At 35.7% G+C, this 21,295-nt stretch overlaps 1 protein-coding gene across 1 annotated transcript; it reads right to left on the bottom strand.

Moving 5' to 3' along the window:
- Positions 1-1,996: 1,996 nt before the first annotated feature.
- On the bottom strand, positions 1,997-16,984 carry LOC128991433 (uncharacterized). Its single transcript, XM_054414302.1, has 4 exons — positions 16,971-16,984; positions 8,410-8,491; positions 3,572-5,001; positions 1,997-2,119 (listed from the first exon to the last, which is right to left on the bottom strand). Exons 1-4 carry the CDS (start codon positions 16,974-16,976, stop codon positions 2,093-2,095), a joined length of 1,545 nt encoding a protein of 514 aa, XP_054270277.1. The 5' UTR covers positions 16,977-16,984; the 3' UTR covers positions 1,997-2,092.
- Between the last annotated feature and the right edge of the window lie 4,311 nt (positions 16,985-21,295).

A 21,295-nucleotide genomic window follows, 5' to 3' on the forward strand; every position in this document is an offset into this window, starting at 1 on the left:
TACTTTTAAAATCCTCACCTCAGAACTTTTAAAGCCAAAGGGGCAAATCCCACGGCCAGTATCGAAGTGTGAATAGTCCTATAAAGGTCATTGGTATGGTAGATATATTTTTGTATAATTTAAGCCCGGTCACTTCAGTAGTTTATGCGCCTATTAGTAACAAACATACAGACAGACACCACGAGATTTTTATATAATAGTAGTAAGATAGATAACAACCAAATCAAAACAAATATATACTTTTATGGCAATACAATCAGGTGATTTTTTTTTTCAATTTGGTTGACGTTTGAAGAATGAAGGGAATAACACTCCTATGTATTTTTCTTCCACCATGTGTACCTATCCATAACATTGCAATAGACTTGTTTTCTTGTCTCCGCTGCCTAGCAACTATTTATTATTATTTTTGCTGATTACTCAAATTATTTCTTCACATAACCTTAAAGTTGTAGTTGTGTTGACTATCAGTGTGCATTATTATTGTGGTGAATAGTGGTAATTAGTGTGGTGAAAAATAGCGTTCGTACCACGGACCGAAAAGGTTTTGCAGCTCTCGATCGTCAGGAAAAAACTCATTTTCGGCCCTAGGTACGACATACTATCGTGTCAGGATGGAATAAATATCCCTGTACACCATATCCTTTGTGTAAAAACCTTCCCTTTGTATGCTTTGTTTTTTGCAATTTTCTATACATATTTTGATTCCTTCCAGAGTTTTAAATCTGCTAAAGGAAATAAATGTAATTGTTTGTGGAGATGAGAATACCAAGTTATCCACATAGCCACACAAAAATGTCTGGTGGACTTAAGATCTGGTGAGCTGGCGGGCCAGCGAACCACGCCATATTATTATCATTAAAATATGATCATCCAAGTTGTGCATTTTGCACTGAGTCAATCTTGTACATATCGTTTGAATGTACCATAGTTACTAACACCGTAAACGACATTTAATTTTTCTCAATGCCTAAAAACCCAAGATTGGATATTGATCACAAGGCATGACGATGTTAATCCTATCAATTCCTTAATATTCTTATTATGAATTTTATAAGGATTCTGAAAACTACAATAAAGCCCATTTGAGCATTATTTTTAATGCAGGTGATGCCATATTTTTAAGCAAAGACATGCTTTTTACTCTATTTTAGCCGTTCCGTGTTTTTTTAAGAGGGACTTTTAAATTTTATGATACCACTTCAAAGAATCAGTAGGTTTTTATACACCATTTTAAAAGTTATTATTTGAAGAAGTTTTTAAACCTTCATTGCTGAATGAGGTTTTATACAGATGTTTTTTTCTCAATGACACTATGTAAAACTTACTGTTACTATTAGAAATTTAATGAGGATTCTGAAAATTACAATAAATTGGAAATAAAATAATATTTAGTATAGGCATACTTATAGCAATTTTATGTAGGTAGGTAATTACATATATTTTGAAAAATTGTAATTTGTCTTTGATTTCCTACATGTGAGGGTATGGAAACATAAATTGGTGCCATTTGTCACCAATAGGCCCTACTTAGTAGTTTAACACGTAAAATCTTTAACACCAACTTCGTTCCACCCTGTATAGGGTGGATACTTTAATACTTTTCTTTGAAATGGTGACCATACAAAGTAGGTATTTTAAGCCACCCTGTATATATATACATGATTTGAATTCAAGTTTTCAAATTCTTTAAATAGATTCAAATGTTGGCAAACGTCCGAACAAAGCAGGGTTTAGTAAAATAGTGTAGGTACCGGTAATTAAAATTGTTACATTTTCTTTGTTTGGCTGTAATTAACAGAACATAAAATATTAAAGCGACCATTTTGGCCTAAGGTACCTTATGACAGCGCATAACTTTTTTTATATTTTTATACTATGTAATCAATGCTTCCCATTACGAATCTTAGCCAGTATAAATATATAGCTTATAATATTACTTAGACATATAATGTGGGTCAAAATAATCCATAGACATTTTCAAAAGGACGTTTATTTTAACAATATTTACAATTATCACTACTCACTAATTTCATTGGTGAGAAAAATAAGTTAAAACTGTACAAAACAAGAGTTAAATAAATTACGTGATTTATGAAGAACTGCTACTTGTGATATCCTAAAACAGAAAATAAACATTAATAACATTGTCAAAGCCACTTTAAAATCGTTAACAACATAAAATATACTCGTACTAAGTGTTCTAAGTGTTTAGATTAGGACAAATTTTGTACGGATTATCATGTTAACTTTATTTTTTTTTTATAGGGCGCATTAGGTTGAAAACGGTCCCTGTTTATGACGATCGAGTACACTAGAACACTCTTAAGTTAACATTTTCCAACTGCTGGCTAGCTATTAAACATTTTCATTTTTCAGTCATCAGCTATCAACGTTACATTTTTCCTCTTTGCTCATCAGACTGCATTGCACGGACCCTTACCCGGAACAGTATTTATTTATATACTATCTAATAATTTTCTGGCTCATATACATATAGAAAATTAATGCACAGATTCACAAGCAATTTACTGGCATGAATTAGAACGTAATTTACAATGGTTATGATCGCGTGAAACGTTTTGTTTAGCAAACTAATTGGGACTTATAGATTCTTCACTAAATTTGTGTATCTAAATTGCCCTAAAAATGTAATCGTTATTTCGCAATTGAACTCAATTTAATAAGATCAATGTCCAAATACCGATATCAAAGGTCTGACAAGCAAACATGAGTAGGTAGATGGCTTTATCACTTTAAAGTGTTAAGTTTAAATAGCTAAAGGTAAAAATGTTTTTGTTAATTGCCTTTCTATTTACATTATTTATGTAAAATAGTTCATTTTACATTTTGATCATTGCTCCGTAATAATCCTAAAAATCTTGAAATACAACAAGAAAAGTTTAAAGGCATCGCATATGTTAATTAGCAGTGTAATAACTACTGGTACAATTTTCATTTGGTTAAATCATGCTAAACAAAACTCATATAACTTTATCAAACTCGTCAACTCAAACATCATACAAAACTCATCAATGACAGATAACAACAAAAACTCCCCTAAACCCAGCGTCAGCGTCGACAACGCGACCGGACCGGTAAAACTGGCAGAAAAAACGCGACAGAAATGACGCGAGTTCTGTTATGCGGGCAGGTTTTACGCGGCAGATCCGTGCTTCACCCCCACCATACTCCTCCGACAGGGTAGTTCCCAGGCGGCAGTTGTGCAATACTGTTGTTGCGTTGAAAAATGCAAAATCTGTCGCGTTGAAAAATGCAAAATCTGTCGCGTTTTTTCTGTCTGTATAACATGGGCCAAAATGAACAAGACAATCAATAGCGACTCGTTTTATACGGTTATTGGGTTCTGTTGACCAATTTAGGGATGTGTGTCGGTGTACAATACTTACACGTACGACAGTTTTTATTGATAACGTCAATGTAATCAGTTAGTAAAGAATCCGTCGGTGGCTGGATATGAAACAAGTAAAATTGTCGACCTGGGATCGGTTAAGGTCATAAATTCTATTTAATATATCTTAAATCTGGTTTTCTAGCTTTAAAGACCTACCTGAGGCTTGAGACTCTGCCATCCTGAGAAGTGGGAGGGTTTGAAGGCTCCACTGCTACTGCTGCTGCTGCTGCTGCTGAGAGGACTAGAGTTGTAGTAGCTGCCTTGGTAGGAGCTGGCGTACCCGTGGCTGTCTCCAGCTCCACCGCCGTGCCCTCCTGATGAGTATCCACTCCCGTGGCTAGAGCTGCCGCTGTATCCTCCTCCTACTGGGCTAGAACTGTAGCCGTGGCCACCGCTTCCGGAGTACCCGCCGGTGCCATGCCCGCCACTGTAACCTCCGAGACCACTACTTCCGGAGTATCCGGTACTTCCGGAATATCCTCCGTGGCCACTGCTTCCGGAGGATCCTCCATGTCCACCACTTACGGAACTACCATGTCCGCCCCCTGACGAGTATCCTCCATGGCCAGAGCTTCCGGAATATCCTCCAAGACCACTGCTTCCAGAATATCCCAGACCACTGCTTCCGGAATATCCTCCATGTCCACCACTTCCGGAACTACCATGTCCGCCCCCTGACGAGTATCCTCCATGACCAGAGCTTCCGGAATATCCTCCAAGACCACTGCTTCCAGAATATCCTAGACCACTGCTTCCGGAATATCCGCTACTTCCTGAGTACCCTCCATGCCCCCCACTGCTATACGCTGGACCACTGCTACCGGAGTACCCACCGTGACCACCACTTCCCGAGTAACTACCGTGTCCACCACCTCCGGAGTACCCCCCATGGCCACTACTTCCAGAGAATCCTCCATGGCCACCGCTGCTGTAGCCTCCACTGCCACTGTATCCATGACCCCCGCTGCTGTAGTCACTTCCGGAGTAACCACCACCGGCACCGCCGGAGTAGCCTCCCAGGGTTGCTACTGTGTGTCCGGAACTGTAACTTCCATGTCCACCACCACCGCTGTACCCTCCGTGGCTGCTTAGGTCGTTTCCGGAGAATCCACCACTGTAACCGCCTCCACTACTTCCCGAGTACCCTCCGTGTCCTCCACCTCCAGAGTATCCTCCATGTCCTCCACCTCCAGAGTATCCTCCTAGACTTCCACTGCTGTATCCTCCACTTCCATGCCCTGGGTATCCACCGCTGCTGTAGCTACTCCCGGAGTGTCCGCTGTATCCACCGTCCGAATATCCTCCTCCGTAGCCCCCGAGGCTACTCCCGTGTCCGCCACTATATCCACTGTATCCTCCATGTCCACCGCCTCCTCCGAGGTTGCCAAAGAGGCTCGACAAGCTCTTCCCGCTTCCTCCATCTCCTCGGATGACGATGGTCTTCACCTTCCCGTATCCCTTCCCTCCAAAACCTCCACCTCCCTTGTATTTGCCGCCGCCATGAAAGGAGTCCTCGTCCAGGTAACCTCCATGCTTGGCTACCTCCAGGGCATGACCTCCTCCACCACCTCCATGGCCTCTATAACCTGAAAAAAAACATTGTTTAAACACAACAAATCGACTTGTAAGATTGTAGCCTACTGGTCATTGCCATTTATTACAGCCAATTCTTCAGCTAAGGTCCAATGCACTGCAAGAGTTAAAATAATATAAACAGACGTGTCCAACAAAACATACCAACTAATGATTTTGATATTTAATTATCAGTCACTGAACTTCCATGGTTTGATTTTATATGACTGTTTTCCATAGCACTAGAAATGTTTGTTTAGTGTAAGGAGATACTTTGTACAGTACCGGTATTCATTACTGGTAAGTAACGGTTTCTGACAAACGTCAAGCCTTTGCATTTACCGATTCCAAAGCTAAAATACATTGTTCAATCAAATTAATCAGAGTTCACTACATCGTAAACCTACAATATTTTTACAAATTACAAATTGTAATCCCAATATATTTTCTAATAAAATACAAACCTTCGTGAAATAACTATTTCAGGATATTAAAATAGTATTTATAATCAATTCTTACTATCCACACAACAGTAATATTTTTGTTCTTTGGTATACCTAAGAAAACTAGGTACGGTGTACCTATCTAGGTTTTACCAGATCGTAAACCTTATGTAACTTAAGTCTACCTGTGGGCAACAAAAAATAACACTTTCCACCGTACTACCTAAGAGATATATTCAAATCGGTGCACAACTAAGAATCTTTACATCTAAACACCCCTAAAAGTATGTGAACGGTGAACCGTTTTCTGGAAATTTCCAAAAGTATTTATTTATGTAAAATCAGAATCGCACCCATATATTACAGCTATAACATGATCAGGCCCTGCGGTCAAACAGGTATATGCCCTGCTCTCTCTAGGCGGTCAGAATACTGTAGAAAGTGACGGGGATCAAGTGTCGAAATGCTAGGAAAGCAACCATGAAATTTTAGCCTGGAAACCTACAAGTGTCGGGTGCACTTTTCTATTTAAATTAGTTTAATTTATCTTGTTCACATAAATGCTTTCCAACTTAATCAATTGGAAAATTCTTATGATATAATCTGAATAATTGTCGTTGATGCCATGTTCAGCTTTAAAGTTCTTTTTTATGATTCGTTAAATTCAGATTTGTTATAATATGCAAAATGTTATAAGATAATTATCGTAAACAACTTATAAAACAAATTAGAGGTCGTCCAGTGGTCGAAAACTCTACCAAAAATATTTAATGTACAGACTCTATTTTCATCCCACGCTGTAAATAAAACATGTGATTGGAATTTCTTTAATTTGTTTTTGTTTTCTGTTTATGTTTCGTTGTTATTTCGTCACCAACATGAAAACCCAAAAGGCCTATGTTAATTTTTTTTTATTCATTTTTTGTGCTTATTTTGGGCCTATTTTAATTTATAAAGGGATTCTGCACATCAACAGATATATCTTTCTAACAGTATGCGATGAACACGAGCTGAGAAAAAAGGTTCTAGAGAAACATGCTTGCCTATTAATATATAGATGCCATAATACAAGTTTGAATGTATAATGTGTTAATTTAAGTAAAGTATAATCTAATAAAATAACTGAAAAACTTAAACTTTATTGAATTTATAAGTGCATTCACTGAATAACTAGTCATAAATTTGTTCGTCTAATTATATCGTACAATCGATCAATGTAATAAACAATAAGTATTCTCGCCAAAAGGTGATTGAAGCAGGTTTCCAATTTAGTAAAATTATAAAAGCATTATAACAATTAATCTATAAACAAACATTAACTGTTTCTGGTTTAGATGCATTATATCTTTGATTGTTCCCAAAACCAATGATTGCATCGATAACTTTTGGCTAATTACCATGACATGTGTTTAATATTAAAATAAAAATAAAATTAGAAAATGATTCCATCCATATCCTAAAATCAGTTCAACTGGACGATGTCAACAAATTTTTCTAAGGGTTACATTAGTACAGTAAGTGTTTAATTTATGAATCGTTGCGTGTTCATAACCAGACTTACATCAATTCAACATAACCGTCTCATCCCAATCGCAAAAAGTTGTTTTTAATTGTGTTTTTCTATTACCAATGTCCCTGTTGCTCGAGTTCGAGCAATTGCTAAGTATAACAGGCGTTATTTTAAAAGGAATAACTACCATAATTTCTGATGACTTTAAAAGATTCGACTCAACGATTATGGAAATACTCAATATGTACATAACAGATTGATATAATCATCATTTCTTGTAAATATCTCATAATTTTTCAGAAGCTGATCTTGTTTATTTAGTGTTTTCTACAAATAGCCTTACTCATAGCCGCATTAGGTTGTCCATAATAACATAGATTAAACACCGATTATAAATTCTATAAAAAAACATTATTTCTATTTCTTCTCCTAGGTGGTGTTCTATGACTTGCCTATGTTTTCATAGTTTGCAAATCGGCTCTTTCAATGATTAAAAGAAATGCAGCACAGTGTTAACTCAGTTTTCTTTTTAGTATATCAATTTATCCAGCCTCTCTTGCTTTTTTCCATTGTAATATTTACGCCAACCCAAATTTAAAGGGTAAATATTTAACTTCAACCAAGTCAGTAAATGTCTGTAGCAAACTGTTCAATTAAGTCAATTAACATATATTCTTCTTCTCAGTTTTAATTTCTGACAGCAGCTGGAGTTTCATAACCATTTTTGTTTCCCATGTTAATCTTATGGAGACATACGAATCTTTAAAGGGGGCCCCAGGGCCTCACTCTCTAATTATTTCCCTAAAAAGAAAGTTTCCTGCACAACTTCACGTTGCGCTTTTTCCAATGACACCAAAAACATGTCAATGGGTTCAGTAGATTCGGAGGAGTAATTGTCACAAAAAACCTGCTTGCGTATTAAATAAGTATATAGATTTGCATATGCATTGATCACAACTTATCATTGATACTTTTTAATACTTTTTAATGAAATGGTGACCATACAAAGTAGGTAAGCCAAGTATGAATGGAGATTAATGTAGGATGAGTAGCGCTATCTTGTATAGTCTTGTTAGTGACTGAACATATCCTTAGAAACAGCTGTTAATTAATAGACCATGCAGCTAATGGCAACTAAGGGACCTACAGTTTATAGTGGAATCCGAACCACATTTCATTTTCACTTTAGATATCACAAACATATCTAAATAATCATCACTTATAATTTCTTTGGAGGTATACCCTTGGTTATAAAAACCAAAAGACTCATTAGTGAAAGTACAGTTTCAAAATTGCAAATCCAAAACACATTATCACACTAGTTACGTAACAGAGAAACCCTCCAAAAAACCCAGCTGATCGCCAACATGCCGGAAATGGAGGGAACTGGTCCGTATAATGATACAGAGTGATTATATCGATGAATATGAGCGAAGAAAGTAGTCAAGGTCAGGGTGAAAGTTACTCACCAGAGGGGGGCTCGCCGGTGGCACAGGGGGCGAGTGCCAGGAACGTGTAAGCGAGTGCCAGGAACTGCGTTACCAGTGAAACCTGTAACAGTGATATCACAACGATTAGTGAGGTTAACATTCCATATGGGAACTGTAGATTACACCTTGGCGTTGAATAAATATGGTTTCTCCCTTTCCATTAATTTGTCGCACTTTCTCGTCGAATAAGTTTGCTCTGAAATGTGAGAAGCTTTGATTAAACTGTCTTTAAGTGATGGAACTTTGAAAAGCAGGTTGATGAAAAGTAGAATGAGATAATCAGTGTAGCTTTGTTGTTGACTAAGATCTCAAAATCCTATTGATAAAGAATGCTGGGTCTTGCGAACCACCAAAAAGCTCCTGACTTAATCAGGATCGAACCTGCTACTGTTTGATTGTTAGACAAGTGCTACATAGACTGACAAAAATGCGTTAGTAAGGCTAAAACTGTAAACCTTTTAATGTTTTTGATGCTCAATCTAGATATATATGATATTAGTTTTTATCTTGGCTTAGCTAGGTGTTCTTTTAGTCTACGCTACGAGAGATATACCACTTGCTACTAAATTGCTTAATTTTACTTTATTTCAATACGAAGAATTTTCAACTCATGAGAATCAAATCAATGTCATAAATAATAACTTAAACAATTTATAGTGATATACAATAAAATTATGTTACTATAACATAGCCAATTACGTAATTACTTAACTAAAACAGATTAATTAACTAAATTAAATAAAGATTGCTTGTTTACCTAAAAAAATAAAACTCTTTCACACTAAAACATTTCCCCGTAGAACTCGAGCAAATCAGTAGATATGCATAAAGAAAGAAAAAGTAGTGGTTAAAGAAAAACACCTACCAACAAAAATAGTGCATAGAATGACTAGAATGATTGAAGTAAAATGTACTAATTAAAAGATAAATTACCTTATACAGTACCTTATAAGTCTAACTAAAACTATTCCATTTACATGACCATGATTAGAGACTTATTTATACCAACGAGCACATAATAATATATTAATATTATGTGCTCGTTGCTTTACACATTTTGACACGTGTTTTCACCCAATCTCCCCCACCTCCCCCCCATCAAAGTAAACAATACTACATTTTATATGTTAATCTAATGGGAAATACACTTAGGGTTTCATATATTTTATTAGTGCATTTTCATGATTTTGAATAATTACAATAATAATATTTAGAAAATTCTATTTAAAGGTTTCAAAACTGTAGATTATGCGTTACCTCTAAAAATGGGCTTCGTAAGGGACCTACCGAAAAAAATTCCTTTAGCAGCATAAAGATAGTAGACCTATTTAATCTATGATTGTAGCTGTAACTAAAGAACAAATATAGTAGGCTTGTCTTTATGGTTTTGGTATTGCCTATCCAATATGAGTATTGTAACTAGTCATCATCATCATCAATCAATCTTTATTGTTGTTACAAATAACAGCAGCATTACAACATATTAATAAAAAAATTATTACATGGGCTTCTGCCTTGTGCTAGATAAGTTCCACAATCCACACTGCATATGATTATCTTCATGTTGAATCAACCAAGAAAAAAAACACACTTACACTTCCTTAAACTAAATACATCGGTTTAAGCAAGGTAAAGGATCTTGGGACTGTGGGTTTGGTCAGTTATCGAGTAGACCCAGTTTCTTGTCAGCTAATCATTAAATGTATCATCAATTGACTCGCCGTCTATACGACGTCTTCTATTATAACAACTGCGATTAAGAAGATTCAACATTGTATACTGACTGGAAAACGGACAGTTAGTCAAAGCATTGGCATTCTAAACAAAACTAGAATCATTTGACATTGCTCAAGAAATATATTTATGTTTAATTTACTGTACAATATTTCCGTCATCTTTTTAACTACTTCATACAACACTGGCATGCTAAACTCTACAGGTCTAATTATTAGTTAACATCTGCCTAGTGTACAATCTGTCTAGTAATAATTTTAGTTTCGTCCCATTTTCCCTCGGATTCCATTCTATCTAATGATGGAATAACCCCCACACCCATACCATTACAATCTCATGAGGCAAGACAAAGAGAAACGAATCCGTAGAAAGCATCTCGCTTTAAACACTGTGTTTGTTATAATTTGACGGTAGAAAGTAGACACATAAATCAACAATGCTAGAAACTATGTTTTCTTCATACGTCCAGCGATCGCTTGTCCGTAACTGTGAAGTGCTAGAAAGTGACATAACAAGTGATGAAGTGCACTCGTTCACGTCATGTGACAATTACATGGACTTTTTACTGAGTGTCAAAAAATTCCTGGACGGCTTGATAAATGTTAAAATTGAAATTTGGATTCTATCCTTTTGGTAAGTTACCTTATGCATGATTCTACATGCTTCAAATCATGATTAGTCACGTTTAAGGTGTTTGATATGAGATTTGTTATCAGAATAAGTAATCTGTTATAATTTGCTATGTTAATTACAATTATCAGACCCAACTTTTATTCAAACTTATTTTCGCTTACGAGTGTCATTTCTTTTTAATATGAAGTTATGTTAAATTTGGGTACTTATTGATATTTGCAATATGATACAATATTAACTCATGTCTGTACTTTAGACGTGTAATTTCTAATCTGATATCAAAGCGTTGAATATTGAAAACAGGGCAATTTTATACTCAACAGTCTCACACAGCAACGTTGTTTTGTATTCTCCATCTGATTTAATATATATTCTGTCGGTTTCTTTAAATGGGTTGATATTAGATTTTCGAAGGCAATGGGATAGGTTGTGTTAAACTGACACTTTATCATATCCAACATTGTCACGCAACACGCAACAATATTGTCAATCACTGACGATTGAAAAAATGCGTTGCTCTTTGTTGTTTATCTGTATAAAGGGTTAACCAATAGCCACATGAATGGCTTTTGAGTTTATGTGTTTATCCCCCTTTTCTATGGAGTTCGTTTACGAGTCTTGATTGAATTATACAAATTAGAGCAACAGTAATGTAGGCCTTTATAATTCTATTGAATACGAGGCTTATTAGAGGATCTGTTCTAAGTAATAACAGTTCATATTTTATTCGGATTTACTCTATTTAATTTATTTCCTACATCTAAACATGGTAAGATGTAATTATACATTGGGAGTATTATTAAATGTTCTTATATAATCCATGATTATTAATGGGGCGGGATTCAAAACAAACCTGTCATTCATCGAATTACTTTTGAATAATTCCCCAACAGGTTATTTGTGACACAAAGAATTTGCTTGAGTACTGAAGTCGATTGTTTCCATCGTGTTCCTCGTTTGTTTCTGAAGTGACATTCCATACGACTTACATGTGGGAAAAATTCCCTGTGCGGGGAAATCCAGTACCTAAATCAACCGAGAAGGACACGCTTGGCAACTCCCTGTAAACATATCTCGTCCTTGGTATCAACCAACCATCAACCAACGGAAACATCTTCCAGATCTCTTGATTGTGAAAACATGTCGGAAGTCCAATGTTGAAGATTTGTTTCCTGCGAACCCTTTGAAATTCGTGGTTTCCTGCATTTTACGAGTTTTCCTTATCTGTAATGTTGATGTTGTGCAGGATGTTGGTGTGTGACATGTTCCAGGTTTTGATTTACGATGGGATTCACTTTTGTAATCGGCGTAATAAAAAAATAATTTTTGACGCGAGATAAGTCAAACGTTTTGTTCAAGACTACAACTTTTGTCAGTTTTGGAATAAGGAAATGCATCTGAGGTTTTTTTTTGCCCGGATGCTGAATTGTCAGCAAGATATGGGGTTGCCTTGTACGTTTTGGAAGATTTATGTTGATTTTGTGGCATTTCTCGAGTATTGGGTTATTAAAGTTTTAGAAATAGTAGGTTCAATATCAGAACTTATTTTACTGTAACTGGTTTTTTTTTATTGTATGTGTTGTTTTTACAGCATTTCCTAGGTACGATGTTACTTCGCTATCAATTTTTTTTTTGCCCATGAAGCATTAAGATCAGGCATGGTAATTTCAGAACAATTGGTTTATTATTGGCTTGTTGTATTTAAAATGGTTGGAAATATCATTCAAACTATATTTAATCACATGAAGTTATAAGAAAGAGTTCCACGGTTCTCGAATTAAAAATAAGGGTTCATTGTCCTAATTGATATCTGCGAAAATATACGTGTTTGAGTTTATATAGGCTTTACCCATAACACTGAATATGTGTCAAAAGTATTTATTCTTTATAATAGTTGTGATAGGGTAGCGAGCTGGCGTAGTGGGCAGAACACGGGTCACTGAGGTCCGGGTTCGATCCCCGTCAAGTCACCAATGGATTTTATATAAGTGATAATGCCGCAACCCCTAGGTTTAGCCTAAAGTAATGTGAAAAACAATCCCAGGCGCGTGCCTAGCGTCCTAGGAAAAAAATAGTTGTGATATATAGTATTTATGTCATGCCAGACGATTAATAATGCCTAAAAATAATGTAGTATATACCTAAAAAGCCAAGAAATTGCTATTTACTTATTATATTCCATTTTATTGACATTTTATAAATGGAGAATCGGCATCGACTAAAGATGATAATTAACAGTTAAAAAATCTGGATTGATAAATATTTTTGATGTGTGAATTATGTATTTGTTAACCGTTAAATCGCCGTTCAAAACTATAACTTTTAATGATTAAAACCCAATTCTAAACATTAGTTCTCACCTATAAGTCACAACAAAAAATTTGTGTAATTACATGTTTAACTCAAATATACGGAAAGGGAATAAAATCATCCAAGACTTCTAACGTTTTTGTGATTTTGGACTGAACAAATTGGTTGAAGAAAGTTGGATCTTTTCGTCAATAATGAAAACCAAGACCAATTTCAACTTTTCACAGCGGCTTTTAGAGGTCCATTTGTGTGGATGCAATAAAAGAGTACTACAAAGAGCACTTGTTATTTAACTAATTTTATCTAATATTTTGGCGTATTTTCTTTTGGAAAATGAATGAATGAATTATTTCTTTATTCCAACAAATTATTTACAAAATACGTACACAAATATTTAAAGGAAGAACAAAAAACATAAGTGAATTTAAAAGAATAAAATAAAATTAACCTTTACATTACATATATGTTAAAAAAGCGTACATGTTAATAGGGAATAAGTCGACATGGGCAGCGAGCCTGTGCGTCGACTGCAGTTGCTTCCAAACATACATTATTTATCAAATTCGATAAATAAATAAATGACAGAGATATGATGAGGTGAAAATATGATGTAATGGAGTTACAAGAAAAAAAATTAAAATTGTGAAATGAATGGCTATGTGAAAAAATATTAGGTGGCATAACTAAGTTTAAATCAAAATAAATGAAATGTAATAGTGGCAGGAATTCTACGGCTTTGAAAGTGTGTCTAGAAAACTACACGAACATATCACCAAAAATACGAACAATATTGATACAAAAATTGCTACACTCATTTTGAATTACTTTTGATTTTTCATTTTGTTTTGTCACTAATTATGAACAATTCCGATATCCCTAGAATTGTATTGTTGAGGGGCGTATTATAATACCTAATGTTTTATTCATTGACAAACTCATAAAAGTTTTGGTGTTATTCAATAAATCTCAATATAGCCACCTTTTAAGGCTCTGTCGACGTCAATAATCTAAATTCAACGTCTCGCTAAACATTGCTCAGCATTTCTGGAGTAACATGTGCAATACGCTCTCGCAAGTGGTTCAGGTTTCTAATTTTGTCAGAACATTGTTCTTTATATAGTACCAGAAAACAATCTACCCATAATAGGCTAGGCATATTAGGAATATAAGTGGCAGTTAGCGGAAAGTTTTGGTACAGTCCTAATCATCACATTTCTTTATGTTTTTTGGGTCGCTGAACACGAATATGAGGTTTGCTGACAGATATTTTGCCCGGAACATTGGTTATTTTGTGAAAAACCTTAAAATTTGGGCACTTTTTTTGGTTTTTCAGGCAAATCTCGGTAAGTATGGGTTTATGAGAAAATCCTGCTTTGTAAAATTAAAGATGACAAAATTTACTACAAGTTTCATATATAATGTTTGTTTCTACGACAAACCGTTTCGCCACTAGAGCACACTAAAAAAGGCCAAAAGTACAAAAAATTAAAAACATTGCTAAATGCTGCCGTTTTACATTAGGTTTCCATGGAAACAACCCATGTTACGATAATTTTAACTATTTATTCATGATAACAAACTGAAACACACTTAAAAATACCCCCGCCACAGCAAACCTGCAGACTAAGCGAATTTCCATTTCCCTGATTGAATTTACACTAAAATGTCTCCTTAGAAATATCACATTTATTCCCTATTAAAATCAAAGTTTAACGATTATTTAGGTTTGCTGCAACAGGATGAGGGTAAAAAGGTGTTTTTTGTTTGATAATAACGGTTTGCACAAAGAACCAAATCAAATCTTTAAAGGCCTAAAGCCCCTGTCCCCATTGAAAACAAGCACTTCCATGGTCAAGTGCAGTATGTTATTGATGGTGGGTTCCTACTACACAAAAGTTATGGCCAGAGCATATGGTGGGTTCCTACTACACAAAAGTTATGGCCAGAGCATCAACCTTTCAACCATAAAAAACCAAGCATCAACCAAGAAAAACTTAATCGACAACATACTCACCACTCCTTGCCTTGCTATAAATAAGAAAACTGTAGGCAGCTAAGAATATTCAAAGATAAACTTGGTCCTCAGATTCTTACCCTTGAGGAAGCCTTAGAAGCAAATGAGGATGTGGAAGAAGATGTTTTTTCTCTCATCTTGGGCCCATAAAAAAATGGATGGAATGCCAACCTTCAACCCGAAGAGAGTGAATTACATGATCCTACCAACCAACCTATTCATGAGGTTATTAACATTATAAAAAGAAAGATTGTCCCCATTTTCCACAATTTAATCCTAAAAGACGGGTTTTTCTTTCAGGTTGAGTTTTGTGGTCAGACGAAAAACTAGTTAGTTTATTAGTGAATTTCCCCTATAGGGAATAAGCTATTAGTATTACCGTATTACCCATGGTAAGACCTGGACCCAGGACCGATTTACTTTTTTGTTTTGGGGCCTCTAGAGATCAAAAACACCATCCGTTCAAATTAATATATGTGTCCCTTAGGGCGAGAACTCGACAAAAATCATCCGATTTTGATGAAAATTGGGACAAACGTGTAAACCTACGTCTATTCGAACTAGTTCGCGAACCAGCATGATCGGACTATGGGAACAGGGATTTATGGGGGGTTTTATGGGGTAAAAATTGGTTTTTCCTATTTTTGACCCTATAAATTTAAAATTTAGCGATTTCTTTCCATACCATTTTGTAGAGCTTAAAAAACAAATAATTTAGTATATTAAAGCGTTGTTATGCGCCTAATGGTTACGGAGTTAATTCAAAAAATCTGTAAATTTAAAATGCCCATGTTATTCTTATCAAATTTGGAAAATGCATTCATTTCATACCAAATTATTACATTTTACAAAAAACACCTTTTTACCCTCCCTGTTGCAGCAAACCTAAGTACTCGTTAAACTTTTATTTAAATAGGAAATAAATGTGATATTTCTAAGGAGACATTTTAGTGTAAATCCAATCAGGGAAATGGAAATTCGCTTAGTCTGCAGGTTTGCTGTGGCGGGGGTATTTTTAAGTATGTTTCAGTTTGTTATCATGAATAAATAGTTAAAACTATCGTAACATGGGTTGTTTCCATGGAAACCTAATGTAAAACGGCAGCATTTAGCAATGTTTTTAATTTTTTGTACTTCTGGCCTTTTTTAGTGTGCTCTAGTGGCGAAACGGTTTGTCGTAGAAACAAACATTATATATGAAACATGTAGTAAATTTTGTCATCTTTAATTTTACAAAGCAGGATTTTCTCAAAAACCCATACTTGACCGAGATTTACCCGAAAAACCAAAAAAGTGCCCAAATTTTAAGGTTATTCACAAAATAACCAATGTTCCGGGCAAAATATCTGTCAGCAAACCTCATATTCGTGTTCAGCGACCCAAAAAACATAAAGAAAAGTGATGATTAGGACTGTACCTAAACTTTCTGCTAACTTTCCTAATATGCCTAGACTATAAAAGAAATCACATGCAACGTTAATTCCATCCCCGAGAAATGCAGCAAAGGTGTGCGATGTGCTAAATTTTGATTTAACGCCAACAGAGCCTTACACGGTGGCCGTATTGAAATTTATTGAATATCATCAAACGATTTTTGAGTTTTTCTATCTGTACATAATATGTAAATGTTACCATGTAGTTAAAATGGTGTAAATAAAAATGTATGTTAAAATCTCTCAGTTCTTTTTGGACCACCCTGTTTAAATTATCAAATACACATATATTCAAAAATATATTATTCCTGACACTAAGTAAATCCAAATTTGATCAACAAAAAATTCAAAACGCCAACATCTTTAAATTTCAAATTTTTTCCAAACCTAAAGTCATATTGGTAGTCAAAACTTACCCACATGCTGAAGGGTCGGGAGTCACTAAGGTGGCGGGGCGACAAAACCAGCTTTATACTGACCTTCGGGGGCGGGAGATGACTCCAGGGGGAGAGGGGGGGGGGAGAAAGTGAATCTGAAGTCTGGAGGCGGTAAACACCACAAGAAAGTCCAAACTGCTCTAGACAATCAGACATAACAGGCGCAGCATGAAACTGACATAAAGCCCTGCAATGCGCCCAGCGTCTGGGTATTGTTGCAAGGCGGTTTAAACTATTAGAAGCACCTTCCAAATGGTATTTCCTGCCAAATGCGATGCCATCAGCTAAATAAACGAGTAGTTAGAGAGTTTGAGACAAGAGAGTTTTTTGGTCATTCGAAAACACCGGTTCGCCCTGAGAAAGGTTGGCTTTTGATTGCTCAAAACTGAGTCTAGTTCATGTGGGGGCTGAGCCTACTACTGACCCCACTGTTTTTAAACGGGTTCGTTTGGTAGAGATTCAATTTAAACTAAACTCAAAACACGCGTAGCCAAAACAATTAATATCTAGGTACTAAGTGGTACTGATGATTCCCTTATATTGTAAAAGGTAGCCAGTTTTTTTACTTCATAGCTGGCTTTGTATTTAAATAAGTCCGTGCTATAACTATAACTAGGTGAACCTGGGCGAATTCGCACGAATAATACATTAGGATTTTATAGCAACGTCGTTAGAAGTTGCGTCGTTGTATCGACGTTGGTCTTGAGCTCGATCGTTGACTATAGTTCTTTTTGCTGTTCAGTAGGGGTATTTTGCAGGATGGAGCTCATCATGCTAAAAAATTGCGCGTATGGATTAATATCAAGTTGAGTCAGTGCTGCAAGAGCCATTAGCTTTGTTTAGCATTCTTTCTTGAACAGTGGTTTCGACGTCCGTAGGTATCCTAAATTTGGGCATATGTGGGATGCTCCCCTTTTAACGGTTGAAAGGTGACAATTGGATGATAAATTGTGTCGTGCACCTTATACATGAAAGGCCCTCCACCGTTAGTTTTTCAATTTTAGGTCGAGTGCTGACCATTGCGAGCGCAGAGTTGTACCTGGTTGTACGATCTAATGTTCTCTTTGTAGTTTCTGCTCAAATGATTTGCTCCATTAAGTAGGCTCTTAATATAATAGATTTCTTGGTATGGTGGTAGATTCACTTTTCCTTTATGGCAGCAGGATGAGAATCCTTTGCCTCGTCCTCTTTGTTCTTCTTTAAAATGTAGCGCACCACATTTCTGACATTTTAATGCCATCTCGCCAAGTGAATGCTGCTAAATTCTTGTTCTTGTCAGTGTAATTTTGTAAATACACGTTGCCACTAACTGTTCCAGCTCCACGTCTTGGCTCCTTACGTTTTGCATTGCTTGCCGTATGCTGACTCGCCGTGTCCGACTGGCAATTTTCTTTGTCGTCGGGTCTTTGGCATGTTTAAACGAAAATATAATGTAAAACTTTTCTCCCGTCGTGTCCTATTGGTAACATTTATTTGCCGAGTTTCTAATTATTTTTAAAAACATGCAAACTGTTTACATTTCAAAACCAAAAAAATCAGCTGGGATTTAATTTTTTTTTAAACTAATGTATTGACATCTGTTTCAGAATATAACAACATTCAAATCAATCACAATGTTATCCTTATGGAAGGAACTTTGAGGGCAGCCCACGCCCTTAAAAATATATATTTCGAAAATCTAAAGCCAGTTTGCACATCTACACACCTAGACGAACATTTTGGTGTATAATATGTGGGGTTAAATCTTAAAATAAAAAAGCCTTATTGTTCACAAAGTTTCATGTCGAGTATTAAATATATAGATAGCAGTTTTTTTTTTACAAGGGGTTTAATAGACTTTCCATTTACCGGCAACACGGTGCATACTGCATATTCAGCCAATATAAACTACAGCGGAGTGGTTTTGCTCGCATTGTACTTAAAACGTTACCAATTTTTTACTGGACGTTGCCTGAAAAAACAGCTTTATGGTTTAAAACAGAGTATAGCTAGTGTTAGATTAAACTGAACCCACTAGGCCTTCAGGTCCCACAGTGGTTTTAGAGAAGAATCATGTTGTACACATTTACATCATCATTTAATTTTGATTTAACTTAACTCAAGTTTCGTGTTTCCGGCAGAAATATTTGGGTATTCCTCGGTAGTCGAGTGGTTGAAGTGCTCGTTTTTTAATTAGAAAGTACCAAATTCGAGCTTCAGATAACCAGAACTGGACTTAGCTGTCGCTCATCATTGAGCTTTCAATTATTATCCCTGCCACCAAAGAAATTTGACTTCATAATGAAGCTTCAAAGCGCAAAGCATACTAACGAATTTATAGTACTACTGTACTATTGTGACTTTGAACCTTTGAATTAGAGTTAATAATTGCACGCATTTGAATAAACTCTTTTATTGAATGAAATATTTATAAACTGTAAATTGAAAAGGTAAACATTGAACTACATTGTTTTATGATTATAATAACAACAGCTGATCATAGAAAGTATAAAGGATAAAGGAAGTTACTCTACTTGTATTCAGCTCAAAGCAAAAAATAACCATAACAAATCTAGTTGCAGTTTGATTCCCGGACTGCAATTTGTACATGGATTTAAAAATTCCTGTCAGCAGTTTCAGACACAAATAATTTAACTAATTTAATTAATTGATTAAAATCCATATCACTGATATCTGAAAACACACACAAAAACAAAACTATACTTGATTTTTCACTTAAGACAACATAACATTTCAAGTAAAAGTATTTTAAAACCATGGCCGATTCGATGAGTTTGAGGTTATCTAGAATATATCTACACATTTTGCACGACATAAAACGCATGCTCATTAGTCTTAACTCAATGCTCAATCAGTGATGAGCATAACAGCAGTAACAGTGGTAACAGCCAATCACAACTGATATTCTCTACAAGAGCTTCATGACGTCAGTGTCAGTATAAATCACGAATCCTAGAAAAATACGGTAATCGTGGTATAAATGCACATGTAACATGTCGTAATGATAAGTCAATACTCTGTGGATGAATATTTTTAAGGCAAAATATCAATGCAAACGAGAAAATAATTATTAAATTAATTACTACACAACAGGTGGCCTTTGCTGAATATGACTGCAAGTTCACAGTAAGGTGATCTGTGTAACTTCACAACTGACTAAAATCAGCTGTTACATTAGTCAGGGTCATTAATTAAAAGCCCAAAAAGGACAGCTGTGCCCAGTTTCAAACTATCAAAAACCAGTTGACTTTTCTCAGGATCGAACAGGCGACCTCCTGATTATGAGGCTACCACTATAACCACCCATCTACCCAACACTTCTATCCGTAATTTTTAATAACATTACATACACTAACTATCAACCTTCCCCTCCACTGAGCCCCCTGACAAGTTAACATCAAATTTGCAATGACAACTAGACGTCGGACATCCAGCGATCCTTCCCAGCAAGGACAGACGAACATACGAGACACATTGATTACGTCTTCAAACATAATAATCATCCAATCGCAGCTGCAGGAAGTCCGTTCAGTTGTGGGTCAAGGTTTGTATTGTACGGTTGTAATCATTCCATTCAAACGGTTATCTATCTGTGGACATCTCCGTGGCACTGGTGACCAAGAGCTTGGCTTTGTGCAACATCCTATAAATGTGCAAGGTTCATTTGAAACATACGTTCGATGATGTGATCAAATCACAAATGATCAAACAAATTGTATAATCCATAGGGGTTATTGAATTAAGTTAAAATACTTGAAATTGATGACTGATATTGGAACGGACCTCTCGTTCTATAGTCATTGATGATTTCTTATCACGCTAATTTATCTAAGTTTGCTATATTGTTTCCAAAATCAGCAATGCATTGCGAAATGTCTAGCACCAAAGTTTGGATTCCTTTTAAAGAAAATAACTTTTACTGCAAGAACTTTCGAGGAGAAAGGCAACCAGAGTCGAAGGTAGTCATTAAACATGGAATTTCTCAAACACACCTTTTTGTATGAAACAACTTATTAGCCAATATCGTGTTAATCTACCCAGTCACTGTATTGATTGACAAACTCTAGAGAGTTTAGATGAAATAATTAGCTCATTGTATTGCCTATTATCCATCAAGCTATACCCACGGCTAGCATGCGGTAGGCGAACTTTCACTGCTTTATATTGCTGTACTGTTTATGTCTATACTTAACTGACGCGAGCACGACCGTAGTCCATTAACTCAATGAGGTTTCATTAAGTTGAATATTGATATTTAAATGATTGTAGCAGCAAATTGTTCACAATTCGTTAACGATGAACAA

This window comes from Macrosteles quadrilineatus, unplaced genomic scaffold, assembly GCF_028750875.1.
Source record: "Macrosteles quadrilineatus isolate MER2022 unplaced genomic scaffold, UCM_ALF_1.0 Scaffold_4__1_contigs__length_99947679, whole genome shotgun sequence".
NCBI lineage: Eukaryota > Metazoa > Arthropoda > Insecta > Hemiptera > Cicadellidae > Macrosteles > Macrosteles quadrilineatus.